The sequence below is a fragment of the Poecilia mexicana genome, unplaced genomic scaffold (assembly GCF_051168715.1).
Source record: "Poecilia mexicana isolate PSO_F unplaced genomic scaffold, ASM5116871v1 scaffold_17, whole genome shotgun sequence".
In the NCBI taxonomy this organism is placed as follows: domain Eukaryota; kingdom Metazoa; phylum Chordata; class Actinopteri; order Cyprinodontiformes; family Poeciliidae; genus Poecilia; species Poecilia mexicana.
In genome coordinates, this window is record NW_028263386.1 from 16,717,717 (window position 1) to 16,735,463 (window position 17,747).

The following is a 17,747-nucleotide window of genomic DNA, read 5'->3' on the forward strand; positions in this document are numbered from 1 at the left end:
ATCAGTCAACCCCTGAGTTTTGAGTTGGCCTTCTTTTTATGCAACACTTCAATTCCTCAATTAAAATTGTGGCAACTTGAATAGTTCAGAAGACTTTTTTTTTTCTGAATATGTCATATGTTCCTTTGCAGAGGTCTTATACAGATTTTAGTGTTTTTAATCTTGAGACGGTTTTTGCCTCCAACCTTTGCTTTCTAAACATCTTTTCAGCGATGGCACCAGAGCACATCACTGCAGAATAACATTAAAGCAAACCTGGATGTCTTAATTAGGATTTCTTGATGCCCTGTAAAAAGAAAAAAATGTTTTCAATAAAGTTTCTATGGTCTTCCACATCTCATCATTACCTTGTTTTTCTCAACAAAAAGCTTAAATTCAATCTTCATCAGTTCTTTCTCTATGGCTGGCATCTGCATTGTAATATAGAGTGTGATTGACAGATCCTTAGAAAAGCCCTTGGCTCCTGTTAGCTGGGACATGTTTTAGAGGACTGAGGACTTACAAGACTTTTAATTAACACTCATTTATTATTTTCCAACTATGCTTGAAGCATGCGTTAGCCTTGATGTGCTCTGAGATGCTTGCATTATTTATGTTATAAATAATAAAAACCACTACTGGATTGGCTTAAAAAGTAAATAGTGTTTCAGGTTTTAGCTTTAGCATTTTGTAATGAGGTGATGATTTTATCATTAGATTCTTCAGACCTTAAATGTGAAATACAGTGTCTTGCGAAAGTATTAAAGCTCTGTCACATTGCAACTACAAACTTTTATGTATTTTTGCTTAAAGCTGCAGAGAAGTGTAAAGCAAGGCTATGTTGTAAAAGTAACATTCCAAACTTTGAACATATCATAGTATTAAACCCATAATCTGAAAGCGGAAAAAGTCAGGTGCAGTTTAGGCTGTCCACCTAAACTTTAGGCTAGATAGACATATATCAGAGAAGCAGTCTCTATCTGTGCCTGTTGTATCTCTGGATGAGCCGCAGAGATGCATAGGACAGACACCGGAAGAAAGCCACGGTTGGAAAAAAAAAAAACATACAGAGTCCCATTTGTAGTTTGCCAGAAGACAGGTGGAGGATATAATGTCTGAAAAAAAAATTCAGATGACACCAAATAAAATTGTTTGATCACAATCCAAAACACTTTGATAGGAAGAAGAATAAAATATAACTCATCACTCAATGAACCAACTCTCTTGTGAAACACAATGGCAGGAACATCATCTGTGAAAATGGTTTCCCTTAACACGGACAGATAAAGTTGATCAGGTAGGGCAATCCTGGAAGAAAGTCTTTTTGAGTAAAGGTCTTGAGACTAAGGTGTTGGTTGAACTCAAAGGATAACATTAAAACAGATTTATAATGAAATGGTTTCAATCAAAGATTAATCTACTCTAAAGGTTACTAATGTCAAAGTCAAAGTCCAGATCTTGACTGCAGATCTTAGAAAAAAAAATGTTTACATGTTTTTATATAATGGCTACATGGCCAGGCATTAATAATTTTATAAGATGGACCCAAAATATAAAGTTCTATCCTATTAATTAAGCTCGTAAAAAAAAAAAAAACAGGTGAAAATTATCTAGGCCAGTGTGCTGCAAAGAGACAGCATTGAAGTATTAGTAGCCTGAAGTAAAATCAGGCCTATTCAGGCTGAAGATTAACAACTCCATTCCAGTTCTTCAGCTCTGGGGACTTGAGGGGACATTTCTAGCTCAAGACAGGTGTATGATTCTGGGCTACAGGGCGGGAACTGCCTTTTCCTCTGTCGAGGCAGAGTCTGGTCCTCTGTGTCCCTGCAGGGAAAGACCCATTGTGCGGACCATCTGTTGCAACACACGCACACACAAAAAAGGGGGTAAGAGGTCTATGGTGAGAGGATGGGACTGATGTGCAATGCCTGTTAAATAGCATTAGGAGGTGAAGCTGAATTTGTCAGAGCTATTAGAGATGATCTGCACTTGTGTGAACTATGAGGAAGTTAAAAGAATAAGTCATTTTATAAGAGAGATTAATTTCCCAGATTAGGAATTTGTCAAGAGTAAGATAATATACAAATTTGAAATAAGAGTAGCATTTGCAGTGAAGGATCTTAAGCAGGCATCTATATGAAATACTTAAGGTGATAAAGTGCTTAGCATTTTATTCTGAGTTACTTTCAAGTGGCTGACCGAAAAACCACCTAATAGCCGATTTAACATGAGATGGAGTAACACCTGTCCACCAAGTGGGGGCGTCATGTCCCTGCAGTGCATCGGGGAGGGCCGATTCAAATAGGTCAAGGAAAAGTTTTGTGTTTTGACAATGCAAAGTAGGCGGAGCGGCGGCTTGGCCATTGGTTAGTGAGTTTCAGCTTCCAGTCGTTGATTGGTTCTGGCGCTCTAATGAGTCCGTGAGCATGCAACATCGGGTCTCCCCCCCTATAGCCACTCCTCGGACCCCCCCAACAACCTATCCTCCCCTCCCTCCCCGCCTCCCGATCTCCTCGCACCACCCCCCCGCCCCCCTCGGCCCCTATACTCCGCTTCTCCCCTTGCGCTGATTGTCACACATTGTTTACTACGGCTTGAAATGTGACTCACAACAGAGGCTGTCTGCTGGAGTACCGCTCTGACAAAGCGAAGGATTTCTTTTCTTGACGCGCGCCGTGCGTCTTGATTATTTTTTTTGGAGGGGACACAGGTTTGTGGAGACTAACCCTTCTGCCATGTCAGTGGATTTGCTTGCGCTTTTATCCGTCCTGGTCATCACGTCCTCTGCGATGGAAGGTAAATAATCAATTCGGGATTTATATTAATGTGGAAAACGCTGCTTTTAAACAGGGCGCGTTGTGATGGTCTTTGGAGGGGGGGCGGGGGAGCGGGGGGCGTCCTGGTCCTTCTGCTGGGCAGCGCCTGCATCTCCCCGGCGTTCAGGGATGTCATACACGTGGGTCGCAGCGGATTGCTTTGGTTCTTCTCTCTTTATGTCGGGAACAGCATCTTCCCGCAGCGCTGAACGCCGCTGATACTTGTTTATGTGACTACATAAGTTTGCGTCATTTTAACTATATAGGCTTAATTGTCACGGTAAGCGTAGTAAGTGCCACATAGCTGTGATGTCTCTGCTTTTATGCTTTCGCATATTATCCAAAGAGCAATTACTTTTTTCTCTTTTTTTTTTCCTCAGAGTGGCACAAAAGACACGAGGAACTCTATGGTTCCTTACACGTTTTCTCATAAAGAAAACTGATAATATATTATTAAGTAAATCCCCCGTGTGTAATTTTCTTGAATATACAGATGCTGAGACAAGCTCCTGTGGAGTCTGAATATAGTTCTGATGGGAAAACATGTGTAAAAAAATGTTCTTTTGCTTGTTTGCATCTTTGTTTTCTTCCTACTCTGAGACACTCATTTTTTGCAGCTTCTTCTTCTTCAGTTGTACAGTAGCCAGCATCTCCTCAGTCAAACATGTTTTTCATTTCCTCTGTCTTACCTCATGGGACAGGACTCTGGGCTGTGTGGCCTCAGCAAGGATATCTGTTGGGTGGATGAAACCAGCTCCCTCCCATCGTGGCTGTGGAACTCTTTTCCTTCATGTTGTTTCCTCCCTTGTCAAACATGGACAGGAACACACTAGCTTCTGTTTATATCCACCTTCCTTATAAATGAGTTAGATCAGAATTAGTTTCCTCACACACAGGTTTTCTCTTTAATCATTCACTAGTTTGCTCCTGGATCCTCCCCAGCTCTGGGATGTGCTCTGTAATTTTGGCTTCAGCTTTCTTGTTTTTGCTCATCGCATTTTAACACATAGCTACAGATACCAAGGCAGGGGACCAAATTGCTACCTCTTCGGGAAGGGATACGTTTTGAGGTTGGGATGTTTACCCAACGTTAAATGACTGCAAACAGTTCAGAGATGAGAGGCTGAATGCTAGAGAAAAAAAAAAAGTGAAATTTTACTGCTTACTAAAGAGGATGTAGGATGAAGATGAAACAGATGGGTATACGGAGATAGCCCCTGGGTTACCTTCCTATCAAGGATTAAAGTGATTTCCTTGTTTGGGTTGCTAATTGAAAGTGGGTGGCCCCACGGGAAGGTTAAAATCTTCGCTGATCCGAACTCCAAGCTGCTGCTGTTTTCCCCCCTAACCCCCCTTCTTTTTTTTCTAATACGCAAGAGAGAAAGTGGAGTCTCTGACCCCATTATCTCGGCCCATCCTGGCTCATATTGATCTCATTATGAATCCAAATCAGATGATGACAACACAAATTCATAGAACCATGTGTGTTTGCAAGTGTCTGAATACTTTTGCTGCTGCGGCCGTATGGATTGACGCTTGAAATAATTGATTTATCTAACCTCTATCTTCAGTCCCATTACTCAGATAAACAGCTAATGACAATATTAACAGGACAATCAAGTTTGGAATACAAATGACCGGAAATGAATAGTCTTAAGAGCTTTAATATGTTAATGACAATCAAGCGTATGAATTAAAATTCGGTTAATGAGAAAGTTCGCTGTGGTAAAAATGTTGGGTGGGTACAAAGTGTTGTAAGCTTCCAGACATTTTTAAAGTGGAAAACCTTTCATTTGTCCTAATTTCCCCCTACCAAAATTCAGTCGGTTACAGTGTTTGTCATTAGGTTTTCCATTCGACTCTGGGCTTCTTCTTTCCCATCATGGTGCTGCATAGATTGGTCTTCAGACAGCAGCAACAGAAGTCATTCTCCTCCGCTCGGAGAGTCATCGCTTATTTCTGTTTGCCCTTAAACCAATTAGGCTTAGATAAACCCGCTCATTTAACAGCCCAGAACTGGGTGGTGGAGAGAGAGGGGGAGGAGGAGGAGGAACTGAGGGAAGGGGGGATTAATCATAGCGGCTGGAAGATAGGCAGGGACAGAGGGAGACGAAAAGATGACAGAGGCAGAAGAGGAGAGGTCAAAGGAAAACAGTATGCATGTTTCACAAATGGGAAGACTGAAACAGGAAAAAAAGGCAAAAGAAGTTTAAATAAAAGAAAGAGTTATATGTTGACAGTACATGCCTAAGCCAGGCTACTCCTTGATGCAAAACAGTGTCTGTTCTTAATAAGAGCCGGATTTGAATGTGTTCGCGGTGCTTTGTAAACAGTCCCACAGGATGATGTGTACACGTATTACGGAGGTGTAATGCTTTGTCCTTAGAGGATGCAACGGAGAACACAACAGTTTCCTGAATAAATAATATAGCATAGATTTATCAGGTGTCTTATTATCTTAAGGAGATTCTTGTCCTCTTGATCTGTTGTTTTGAACTTGCTTTGCGGAAATAACGATGTATATCATGTAGCTTTTCTACTATTTCAGAGCTATGAATGTCTTGAAATGTTGACATTAGTAAATTACATCAGTCACTTTTGAAGTATCCACTTCGTGGAATTGCTCTAAACTGTCTTTTTCCCTTGTTTTGCAAAGTAATGACCTCAAGAAAACACTTCCCGCCAGGGTTAGGATTATGTCTCACAACAATATGTCAGCTGTTTAGAGTGTTGTGTGCCTTTTGAATTCAGAAGAGTGTCTCTAATAGCAGAGAACATTAAACGTACCAGCACTGTTTCTGACACAGTGAACATGGACTAAGGGGAACTTCTCCTGTTGTCATTAAAGTAACTCTAAGGGAAAATAAAGGAGGATACTGTTGCCCTGTTAAAATGGAAAATGCGACATACAATTTAATCTGAACCCGGAAAGAATTAATATCAACAACAGTTACAGTAATTAGTGGGCACAAGAAGAAATTGTTCTTTTTTTGGCATTCTATACCGTGGTGATATTGGAACCAGTCGTTTACTGAAAAAGATGGCTGTGATTCATATTGTAAAAGGTGTAGAGGACTGTCCATTATTGTCCTGAAATAAAACGGCATCTTCCTCTCTGAAGGCCAATTTGCTATCCATAAAAACTGACAGATTATACTGCATTTTGTTTTCTGTTTGTTTGAGGGGGTTTTTGACCCTGGTTTTGTTACTGCGTGGGAGCTGGCTGCAGGCAGGGAGTGAGTAGGTATGGGTTTCCAGGTATAGCAGAGACGAGCAGAGTAATAAAGCTGCAGCTTATTGCATTCTGTCACTTCTGTCTTTGCTCTTCAAACGTGGTACTAGTAGTATACCCAAAAAGACCATTGCACATATTTTCTAATTGTACGCGAGTCAAAATTTCATCAGATAGCGTACATTAACAGCATCAAGATTAAAGAAAAGTAAATAAGTGTGCCTACGCTGGTACACAAATAGTGGACAAAGATGTGATCGACATTCTAATTAGCATATGATGTAATAAACTGCTTAAATTCTAATTTTATTTCACAAAAACACGGACATCAATGAATTCATGCTGTATTTGGAGTGAAGTGATTCAGTTTTAGCACATGATCTGAATGTAGGACTAGTTCTTGTTAACGGGGAACTTGTTAACTTGTTATTTCAGACTGATGCGTGTTCAGTGAGGGCAGATAATGACAGATTTTCAATCAAGTCATCAGTGGAGGATGGCATCCTATCCACGCTATCAGTTTTGTAAAAAAAAGATTCATTTTATTGTTATTTTATTTATTTTTTTTTACATTACTCTCATCTACAGAAGAGTGAAATCAAATAATCTGTATGCATGAAATTTACTATATGCTATTTTTGTTCTGGTTTAGAAATAATTTGTTAATTGTTTTCTGTATACTATTTGCCTGTTAGTTTTCTGTATTTCTCCCAAATCAAATCACATGCACACACACCTAACTGGACCAATAATATTTATACTTTCTTCTCACCTTTAAAAAGCAAAAGGTGAGAACAGAAAATCATGCTGGGCTGCAAGCCACATTTGTGAAAAATCTGTTATTTGTGGTAGTACGTTTTCTTGCCTTGTATGGGTGTTGCATGTTTTATCAGGCTTCGGTGCGCCCCGCTTTTTTATCCCACTTTTGTAATTTCATTGTGTCAGCTGAGGTTGCACAAATGTAGAGTTGCCTTGTGAGGCTGGTGTAGTTAGAAGCTCAGCTTCTCAATGTGTATCTCGTACGTGTTCACCAGCTGCACAGGGGACACAGCAAAAAAAAAAATAAATAAATAAATAAATAAATAAATAAATAAATAAAAAGGAGAACCAATGAGTCTCCTAGGAATGTGAAAGCAAAACTGTTCCTTTACGGCAGTCTGTCATTTCCAAACTGATGTAAGAATGACGAATGAAAAATAAAGCTGGAGCCTAGTCCTCTGGCTGGACACAGTATGCAGCTGAAAAGACGTGAAGAATTACCTGTTATGTGCTCACATGAGGGTATTTTAGCCATAGGCACTACTGCTAACTTGGGACCACCTGAAGTAAAATTCAATTCTTCTCTCAGTTTGTTCTACAGTGGGTGTTCATGTGTCGCCAGTGTGGTGCTACAACTATTACGGCTGAATTGGCCAGCAGACATGCCCTCATCTCATAATAGGGGGTCTATTTTGCCCACAGTGGAGCAACTACTTGGTGTTAAGGCACACTTAGACAGCCCAGCCAGTCAGCTATGACGACCCTAGTGCCAACACTTGCCAGCATTTGGTATGCCTGCAGTGCTGTAAATATGTTGCAGTCATACATGCGCGCAGTGATCTGTGTGTAGTTTTCTTTTATACACGGCTGTATACCGCAAACTCTCTCACAGTTTATTCGATCACTGCTTTCTCACCCCTTTTGTTTGCCTCTTCCTCTTTCACTTACATGCACACATATGCAAACACACCCCCACATATCACATATAAACACATAGCGAGTCTCCCTCGGAGCTCACCTTACCCCAGAGACATCTGAGCCTTGGGAGGGCCAGATGGTGGATACAGACTGGGAGCTTTTGCGTGTGCACTTTGTTTTTTTGTTTTTTTTTTGTAGCCCCCCTAGCGTGAAAGTGAGCAGTATCAAGGGAAAAGAACAGAGCTCTCGGCGTGCCAAATCGAATGCGTGTTTGTTCTTTTCTGCGCAGACCTTTTCCTCACGTGCTGATATCTCGTGTTGTTTACCACGTCGTTAGCCTTCGTCTTCCAGACATTCCTCTGTCCAGAGATTTGCCACAGAGATGCTATCAACGGTGTTAGGTTCCACCTGCCACACTCTGTGCCCCACGCTTATCAGAGCAGGTGGCAGACTGCGGGATGAGTACTGATTCCTTATCTGTCCAATCATCGGGGGATAAGCAGACCTACTGCATCAGCAACATACATAACATATTAGAGCGCAGGAGTGGAAGCGGCGACGCTTGTGACACAGTTCAACCTCAAACTGTGTGAGTCATCTGTTTGCTGCAAAAGCCAGTTCCATCATTTTTTTTTTTTTATGAACGCAACACACACACACGCAGACACACACGGTGCGAAGGCTTGATACGCACAGGAGCAGAAACTAAGAGATAACCCTCCAAGCTGCGCATTGTGGAAAATAGAAACGCTAGTCACTGATTGGCCGCAGTGACCCGGCTAACCCCACTACCCAAGGATGGAGGTGTGAAAAATGTACTTTTTCTCTTTCTTTTTCATGCTTCCAAGCTTTTCTTTCTCTCCATTATCACCTTTCCTGGTGATTGGGTGACAGTTGTTCAATCAGCAGGAAAGGGAAGCGACTACTATATTTGTTGAATCGAGAGGTGAGAAAAGAAACGATTGATTATTGAGTGTTTTTTCCCACTGTTCCCAAAGTCTAGTTTTAGATGATTCTATGCTCACAACCCCATTTCACCCTCCCTTTTTCCATCCTATGGTTCCTTATGCACCTCCTTCCCCCCATGCACTCCAACCCTTCAATCACCAGCTCCGAGCAGGTTGGGTTTACAAGAACCTTTTGTTTATGCTTTATAAATGTTCTCGCTTGCCTGTTATATTGCTTTTGACTGTATGTGAAGTGAAAGGAGAGGGATTCATAGTTTTTAAAAGTGTTTTTTTTTTAATTGTACAAAAAACTTTAAGGGGTTAGTGAGACAATTTCTAGGCATTTTAGTTGCAAATTCACCTCACCCCAATTTCTTCCACCAAATCTGCACACAGCTGATCCCATTTCCATTATCTCTCTCTCTCTCTCTCTCTCTCTCTCTCTCTGTGTGTGTGTGTCTCTCTTTCTTTCCCTCCCACCCTCCTTCACCTGCTGTCCCCTTACATTTTTATGTTTAAAAACAGATGCATGGTTTGAACTATTGCTGGGAACACTACAAGGAAGAAAAGTGAAACATGAGCCTTTTCTTGGGGAAAAAAAAAAAAAAAGATGTAATAAGCACAGCATTGGCAGAAACAGGAAGCAGGGTAAAGAGATGGTTGGGGTTCTGGGATTCTAGGAACAAAGAGATTCTTTTATGATTGTCATTTGAAATGTATTTTTGAGTTGGGCACACGGTGATTTAATATAACTTTTAGTGCAGAGGCTTAAAGGGCATATTTAAGTAGGCTGGTCAGTCATTGAGTGATGAGAGAGTAAAGGAAAGAAAGGTGCAAGTCTTCTAAATGTATGTTAACTCACTCTGCGTTTTTGATAACTACACAGCATACTGTTTGAACTAGTCCCTTGTCTTTCAAGTATACATGTGCAATGTTTTAGATTCCCTCTGTACGGACAGAAGCGTGCGGTACAGTTCGCAATGTAAAGTGAATTAGCAGCTCACAGGATGCTGCGTCTGAATGCTCGGAGGAATTAACGGTAGAACGTTAATAGGGCTGAAATTATAGGCGGTGGTGGAAGCTGTTCCACTTCTGATTAAATAAAACGCGGCTCCTCCACAGGCTGTTTCTCACTGGGACTAAAACACGCACGCGAATGTGAATGTGTACAACCTCTACACTCGCAGTCATACATATACAGAGCTCTGGTGTGCAGAAAGGAAATGAGCAGAGATGGGAAGCTAAGGGCCTGGGCTTGGAGCCTGTCCCATTATTAATGAGTAAGTACCAGCCCCTCATCCAGGTTCGGGACATGTGGGCATATTTCACCACTCTGCTGCCCTTCTCCTCTCCATAAATGTAATCACTTATTAAACACGGGTCTCTTAGCAAGAGCGTAGCAGAGAAATTGTGTATGAATACTTGTGTCTCTATGTGTGGGTTGCTTGTGTTGGTGTGAGAGAGGAAAAGTGCAGCGGAGAAAAATGAAGTGCCTTCGCGGCGCTGCAAAATGGAATGCCAGCTTCCAAGAGAGACACTGATGGGCCAATAAGTAGCAATGGTGGGAGGACAGTTCTCACCCTGTGTAACACTGAATCCCTCTGCCAGGCAAATTTCCACCTGCCCTGTGCTGTCCACTTCTGTAACTGGATAAGAAGAGCATTTGTGGAGATAATTAATTATTGATTTGAAGCACAGAGGGTAATGGGAAATAAGTGGACAGTATCTCAATCCACTGGGGGTGGCTGGAGTACGTCTTTAAAAACTTATGTTTTAAAGAGACTTTTCTTGAAAACTTCAAGACGGCCTAATCGGATTACTTTATTCAGGTTTACCATTGTGTTCTTGTTTTATAAGGTAACAAATATTGCTTCCATGTCAATCCATCCTAAGCCAACCTTTTTCACACTTTTGGCAGCTGATTGGCAGTGCAGTCCACAAGTGGCAGCACAATGTTTCTCTCTGTTTCATACATTATTCCTAAACAGGACATTAGACCAAAAGATTGATATGAACAATTGTTTTTTGTGGTTTTGAAATAAACTAAACAGACCAGAATGAATTATGGAGACCTTGATACATCTTTAGTTCAAATTAAACTTTGATTATACTCTGATTTAAAAAAAAAAAAAAAGATTACAATGTCAGAGGAAACACAAACAAAGCCAGAGCTTATTTTATTACATATACAGATACCATCTAAGTGAATTAGAATGTTAGTGAAAATTTAACTTATCTTGGTAATTTAATTCAAATTGTGAAACTCATTTAAATTCAGTACATGTGATCGTCAAATCAAAGTGTTTTTTTTTTCTGCCAATATTCTTTTTCTGCTTTACAACTCATGAAAATCCATAATTCAGTTTCTTAAAAAAATATAAAACTACATCAAGCTGAAAAATCTGCATGCCCATGTACTTTAGGGTATATGCACTCAGTTAATTGGGATTCCTTTTGGTTTAATTACTGCATCAATGTTGTGGGATCTTTATAGAGCTTATCAGCAGTGGGAAGACACTTCTGACACCAATAGTTCAGACAAAAAGAAGGTGACAGACAGTGATTGTCCATATTATGGATAGGTCTGCATGGATGCCAGGGACCCTTGTGAATCTGCCCTGCACTCTTTAATTGGCTTTGCTTCACAATCTTTAAAACATTTTTGTAGACTTTTGTTACCTCTGTACCTTATTTCTGTAATTTTGCTTTTGCTCTTCTGCTCAATTTTCCTTTAACATGCTTGGATGAACCACATTTTTATATAAAAAAAATAATTTGTTAATGATTTGTGAAAAAAAAAAGAGAAACTAAAACTTTCAGTTTAGCCTTTAGCTATAATTATGAAAATGTCCAAAAACAAATTAAATGATCAAACTATGCCATTCACCTTTTGAATGGAATAACTGAAACAACTTCACTTTTCAATAATTTGTACTACTTCAAAGGCTAATTCATTTCAATTTTATTTTATTTTTTTTATTATAAACCCAGTAAATTCCAGTTCAGTCCAAATAAATAATGAGAATCAGACCTATGTATGTATATACAGTGCAGTCACTAGGGTTTTTTTTTTTTGTCCAAGAGCAAAAAAAGACTAGGATTTATTTTAGAAGAAAAAGTATAGACGATGAGGGATAGAGAGAGCGATAAGGATAAACCATCATGACTTCAATCTTATACATGCTAATTAGGAGGTTCTTGTGGGTAGCCCTTAAGCACATGCAGCCCTGCAGAGAGTGCATTCCTCTGAGAGTACCTGTCCTTGGATTTCTATGAGGAAAGGGACTCTACTATATTTATATGTAAAAAAACTGAAATGATTTAAAGAAACTTGCTAAGTGCTTTAAATCAGTGTTGATTGTGTATTTTCCTTTTTGTGAGAATTGCTAAAGCACCATTCTCACTCAAAGAAACCTCTTCTGCATTTACGCTCACAGAACATTGGGATATTTACAGCACTTCCTAATTCTTCTCTTCCTCATCGCTTGCCGTTTCTCCCAAGGCTGAGCATTTGAAGAGGGTCACTCCTGATCCGAACTTTCACACACTATTTGAAACCCACTCTGTGGATTGACAGATGACGCTTGGCGAGGACTCGGGCCGTTTTCCGTAAGCTATAGGAGAAATGAACTGTGTCTGCACACTGTCCGCATATGTGACACACAGTCGGGTATTTTTAAATAAGGTAAAGTTTAATGAACAGATGTGCTCGTTTTTCCTCTGCGGCCATGTAGCTACGTGCTGATGACATGCCAAAATGATAAACGCTCCCACTAAGCTGAGCTGAATGTAATTGTACAGCCGTTTTCCAGATGTTTTACAACTGGGCCGTGGCGGCTTTAGAGAGAGTTCAGTTGATATCAAGAAATGTATATCTGCGATACGGAGAGCAGAAAACGAGTAGGTTAATCGAAATCTCTAAATTCACAGTGTAACTGCACAGCACAACTTTACTAGAGGCACCGAAAATAGTCCGTGATTTGTAAAGACTTAAATTGACGACTTGTGTGAGATAACTGCATGTTCTAACATGGTTTTAAAATGGTTTAAAATTTTATTTGAGTCTGTGGTGTTCGCTGCATAACAAGTTTAGCACAGTGGCACTCTATGGTGCAGACCAGATCCCTGAAATTTGACTAGCAGCTACCTCAAATCTTTCAAACAGTTTCTGTCACATCTTATTGGCCACCGACGTAAGCCCCCATGTCACGATGCCCTTCATAAATGTTGTCTGTCGCGCTTCGTTGATCTGTTTAATCAGAAATACTGCCCAACCTAGGTAAGACACGGCAAGCGTGTCATTTTATGGCTATGTAATTGACTAGGCGCATGATTATGTGCTAACTCTCTGAATAATGTGTGTTGATCATTGTCATTTTGCTGAAATCTATTTTTGTCACTTTCGATTCATTTTGTGAGGACATTATAAACAAAACTGAACTGGTTTGTGCTTGGAAGTTCTTGGAGATCTCACTAACACACACACACACACACACATACATATATATATATATATATATATATATATATATATATATATATATATATATATATATATATACAGAATTACAGTTAACATCAAGAGTGCAACCTGCTTTCTTTGAGGCCAAACTAATTATACTCCCCCCTCACTTCATTTTTAGATGGATGCACACTATAGTGACATTACAATAACAAGGCTACATTTATTTCATTGGGATTTTATCTGACCGAGTAACACAAAGTAGCACATTTTGATGTGTTAAAAGGAAAATGATACATGGTTTTTAGCATTTATTAACAAATAAAAATCGAATTCACCTAAAGAAAAATATTTCTTCAAAAACATTGTATTTAGTAACAACTTTAGTCGCTGCAGATTAGGCATCTGCTTCAAAGTCATCCATTAGCTGTACAACCATACTTCATATAACGCTTAGACTATGCAACACAACAGGGGCCGCTGCTGCTTCCCATTGAATCTGCATTCAAAGTCAATACTGGGGTTCAACTGGCATAACTTTTTGTTATTGCTGGAGCTCGAATGGGATGAAAGATCAATGCATAAAGTGATTATTTGTTAGAACAGCCGAGTGAAAAACAAAACAAAAAAAAAATCTAGACCTAAATCCAAATTAGAACCTATGGCAAGACTAGAACATTGATTTTCACAGATTCTATCCATCCACTCTAAGCTTGAGCTGTTTTGCAAAACTATTAGAGACATAAACTAAAATGGTAATTATATCCCTGAACTGATTCAGTGGAGCTGAATGCAAATGTTCACAAACATTTTCAAATAAGAAAAAAAAAAAAAAAATTGAAACCTGTGTATTCATTTTTGTTTCTTTGTGTTGATCTATCGCAAAGAAACATTTCCTGAATGTCAGAAGATGTGTAAAATTTCAAAATACCTTTAGCAATTTAGCAAACAGGTGACAACGTTTTTATGTCTTAACACTACTATGATTTTTAGGCTCCTTTGGGTTGTTGCTTTCTTTTTTTTCCCCCTTTTGAATAGTGAGACATATTTTTGGCATTCTGAGCTTTTGTACTACGGTTTCTTTGGAAATCGTGGTTACTTTTGTTCACAAAACTGACTCAGTCTACCGATTACATCATCTCTTACAGTTAATGACTTATTTCTTTGTAAGTGAATTACAAAGACAAATCGTCTTTATTGTTAAAAACTAATCCATGCTTATTTTGTTTTCGAGGTATAAAAGACTAAACCTTTTTTCCACCCTGAAATGCCTTTGGTTTCTCACAGAATTTTGTTTTTTTTTGTCCTATTTATTTATATGGTACATCTGAAATGCACATTGGACTACTGGAAATACTCAAAGTGGAAAAAGGAGGTAGATGTGTAAAGCACCTATCATGTGATGGTTATCACTCATGACAAGGTCACCGTGTACGTCTGTGTGTGTGTCTTTACGTATGCTTGCATGAGTGAATTCATCGTCTGGAAAGAAGGGGGGAAAATCTGTCAGTCTGCTTTTAAAAGTCTTTTAGACACCTGTCAATGATTTCCTGAGAGAGGATCCCTTCTCTCAGCTGTTATTGATGGACAGGAATTTAGAAGGAGAGTGGCGAGCGCTTGCATTTTTGGACTCCTGTTTTCAATCTATTTTGATGTTTGGGTAATGCTTTGAGAATCTGTTGGTGTCTCTTTCATAAACATCCTTCAATAGTTTCTAAAAGGAAAGCAGTGTGACAAATGGTCAGATGGATGAATTGTGCTTCTTAAACGTGGAAAAGATAAAAAGCAAACAAGCGGCCTCCATCTGTCTCTTTTCTCCTGGCTCCTATGATTGATTGCGCCTTGTCCAAGACATATGAGCGTTTCGATCATATCATGGATCACAGCGCAGGGAGGGAATGACACGTGTCGTAAGTGTTTTTTTTTTATTTGTTTATTTTAGAGGCAAGCATGCATCTGATGGATTTGCTCTGTCTGATGCATATTAGGATGATTTGTCATCACTCACGGTTTTTTTTTTTTGGTTTTTTTTTTCAAAAGGAAAGGATTTATTCTTAACCATTGTTGCCACATCAAGGATATATGGATTTTATTCAGGACAATAAATGGCAATATAAACATAGGGCCACATATTGGAGTCTTGCTCTGGAAGTATGGGTCATATTTATAGGAGCTGTGTGAAATTCACTTGGGGTCCATGAATATTCTTTCCAGACCCAGAATAATTAAAAATACTGAGGCGCCTCGCTGGGTGACAGTAGGGATGTGTGATATGGCATAAAATTCACGTCACTATATATTGTGATGGGTGGCGGTAACAATATATATTATTACAATGTAATTTGTATAAAACTTAAAATAGAAACAAAACAAACCATATACTAATTGAGTGGAATGTATGCATGTGTATGCGTAAAAACTCATTTAGCACTCGTTTTTGTGGATACTATTTATATGCCATGTTTGTAACTGTTTTGTTTTATGTTGCTGCCTATTGTTGCCAGGTCTCCCTTAAAAATCTCATTTTGGGGAGGTGGTGTGGTGGCGTAAGGGTTTAGCGCAACCCACATAAGGTGGCCTTGGTCCTCGATGTGGCTGTCGCAGGTTTGATCCACGGCCTACTTAAATCAAATGAAAAATATACATCTAGAAACACAATAACTTTAATGTAATGGATATCTGCGTCAAATCCTGCTTTTTATTCCCAGAAATGTGTAGTTGGCTGCATTGTTGGTATTCAATCGGTCGTAGTCTTGGTCTTGGAAGGACTGACTTTGGACTTGACCTCCGAGGCTGCAGTCTTGGTCTTGGCCTGGAAAGAACCAGTCTTGACACCATACCTGGAAGGCACCTGGATGGTTGGAGCAACATATTCTCCCATCCAAGCAATATCTTATTTCAGACAATACCAAGCAACATTCTGCACATGTTGCAACAGTGTGGTTTTGTAGTAAAGGAGTGTGAGTATTAAACTTCATTCAGTACACTCAAACACATTCAGTAGTTTCCTGAAGTCATTCTCTTGTTTATTTCGATCTATTCTTTGCCACGCTGTGATGTTGAAAAATAAAATTGAGTTTCGTCTTAAGAACTAGATGTTTTCCTGCAAAGAGTAGATTTGGGTCTCTTAACCCTACTCCTTAGATCAGACCTACAGGAGACTGTCATCACATGTAAAACACTGCCAGTTCTTTCTGGGAAATTCCTTCAGCTTCTTCGGTGTTGTTGTCAGGCTCTTGGCAGCCTTCCTCACTTGTTTCTACCCCATTTTTTTCACCCGTGTTAGAGAGACATTTAATCTCCACATTTCCCTGTTGTCTCATATTTTCTTCATTTGTTGGTGACTGCCTCTTGTCCAATGGTGTTTATTCAGTTCAGTTTAATTAATTTTGAAAAAAAACTTATTTAATCCTAAAGGGAAGTATCTCTGTAACTCAAAGTATTTGCATTTGTTTTTAGTTGTTGCAACCAGATTTTTTTGCAGTATTTCTTTTGAGTTGTTTAGTGCTTTTTTTCACTTAAAATGTAAAAAAAAATCCTCATTCGAACAATGGGGTGTAGAGGTTTATGAAACACTGTTAAATACAATAATATATAGGTTCCCTTGTGTTGCAGTGAAATGTGATTAGCATTATGATCATTTCTTACTTTGCCTTTCAACAAAGATCAGCACATTGTAAATTGTCAGATAATTGCGAATAATCAGCTAATGGATCAGTGTCAGGACAAATAGGGGAACTTGCCGCTGTAAAAATCTTCAGTTTGCTATTACGAAGCTAAACTTAATTGCTTTTTAAAACTCTTTAAAGGTGTGTATATGCTTCTCCTGAACTTTCAAAATGCAATGCATGTAGCAGTTGCTGCTTTGAGTTGAGATACAAGACACAAGCAAGCTGATCAGGTCTGTTGGGAGAAGATGGAGGAAATTGCTTGGAGCAGGAATGCGCTTGACATGGTCATTTTGGTTTGTGTAGGAAGTGCTGGTGTGCTAGTGTGTCTGTCTGTGTTTTCTAAAGCTTTGTTCAGTCAGCAATAGAAAAAAAAAGAAAAAAAAAACGAAATATGATATGAATATCCTCTCCATTCTTTCATGAAAGTACCTGAAAATACCCCTGAAAGGGTCCCATTTAGGCTCACTCCCAGACAATACAGTACAATGCCCTTGATGACAGGCTAACTGGGGAGGAAATAGCCCTTCTAGGGCCAACATAATAGTGGCATATTCTGGTAGCCACAGGAGGGAATTTATGGTAGCAAATAGTCTTTTTCTAACATGCAATGGAGCAGTGTACCTCTTGTATTTGTGTTTCTGTATGTGGTGTGTGATTGTGACACGGCGACCTTTGTTGCTGTATGTGGACCACATTCTGCTATGTGCTAGATGTGTGAATTGGAGCTTTTCCTAGCCTGTCAATCAGACGGAGAGATCATTAGAGGTGTCACAGTCGAGTCTCTCATCTTTCTAATCAGCTGTCACACCAACAACGCCTAACATCTACATGCGTCTGTTCTTGTCTGGCAACCTCAAGATCATGTGATGAAGCTGATCAGTGGAAGGGAAAACTTAAAATACCTTTAGAAATGTGCCGCAGTGGCTTATGTCAAAGCTGGAATCCTTCGGTCCTCTTTTCTCT

The 17,747-nt window shown here is 39.4% G+C and overlaps 1 protein-coding gene across 1 annotated transcript in view; it reads left to right on the plus strand.

Annotated features, from left to right (window-relative positions):
* Window positions 1–2,551: 2,551 nt before the first annotated feature.
* The window catches only part of ephb1 (EPH receptor B1), a 174,925-nt gene continuing 159,729 nt past the window's right edge, over window positions 2,552–17,747 (plus strand). The window contains exon 1 of the mRNA XM_088014682.1: window positions 2,552–2,775. Within this exon, the coding sequence (XP_087870808.1) occupies window positions 2,715–2,775 (61 nt within the window). The 5' untranslated portion in view covers window positions 2,552–2,714. The remainder of the gene's footprint in view (window positions 2,776–17,747) is intronic.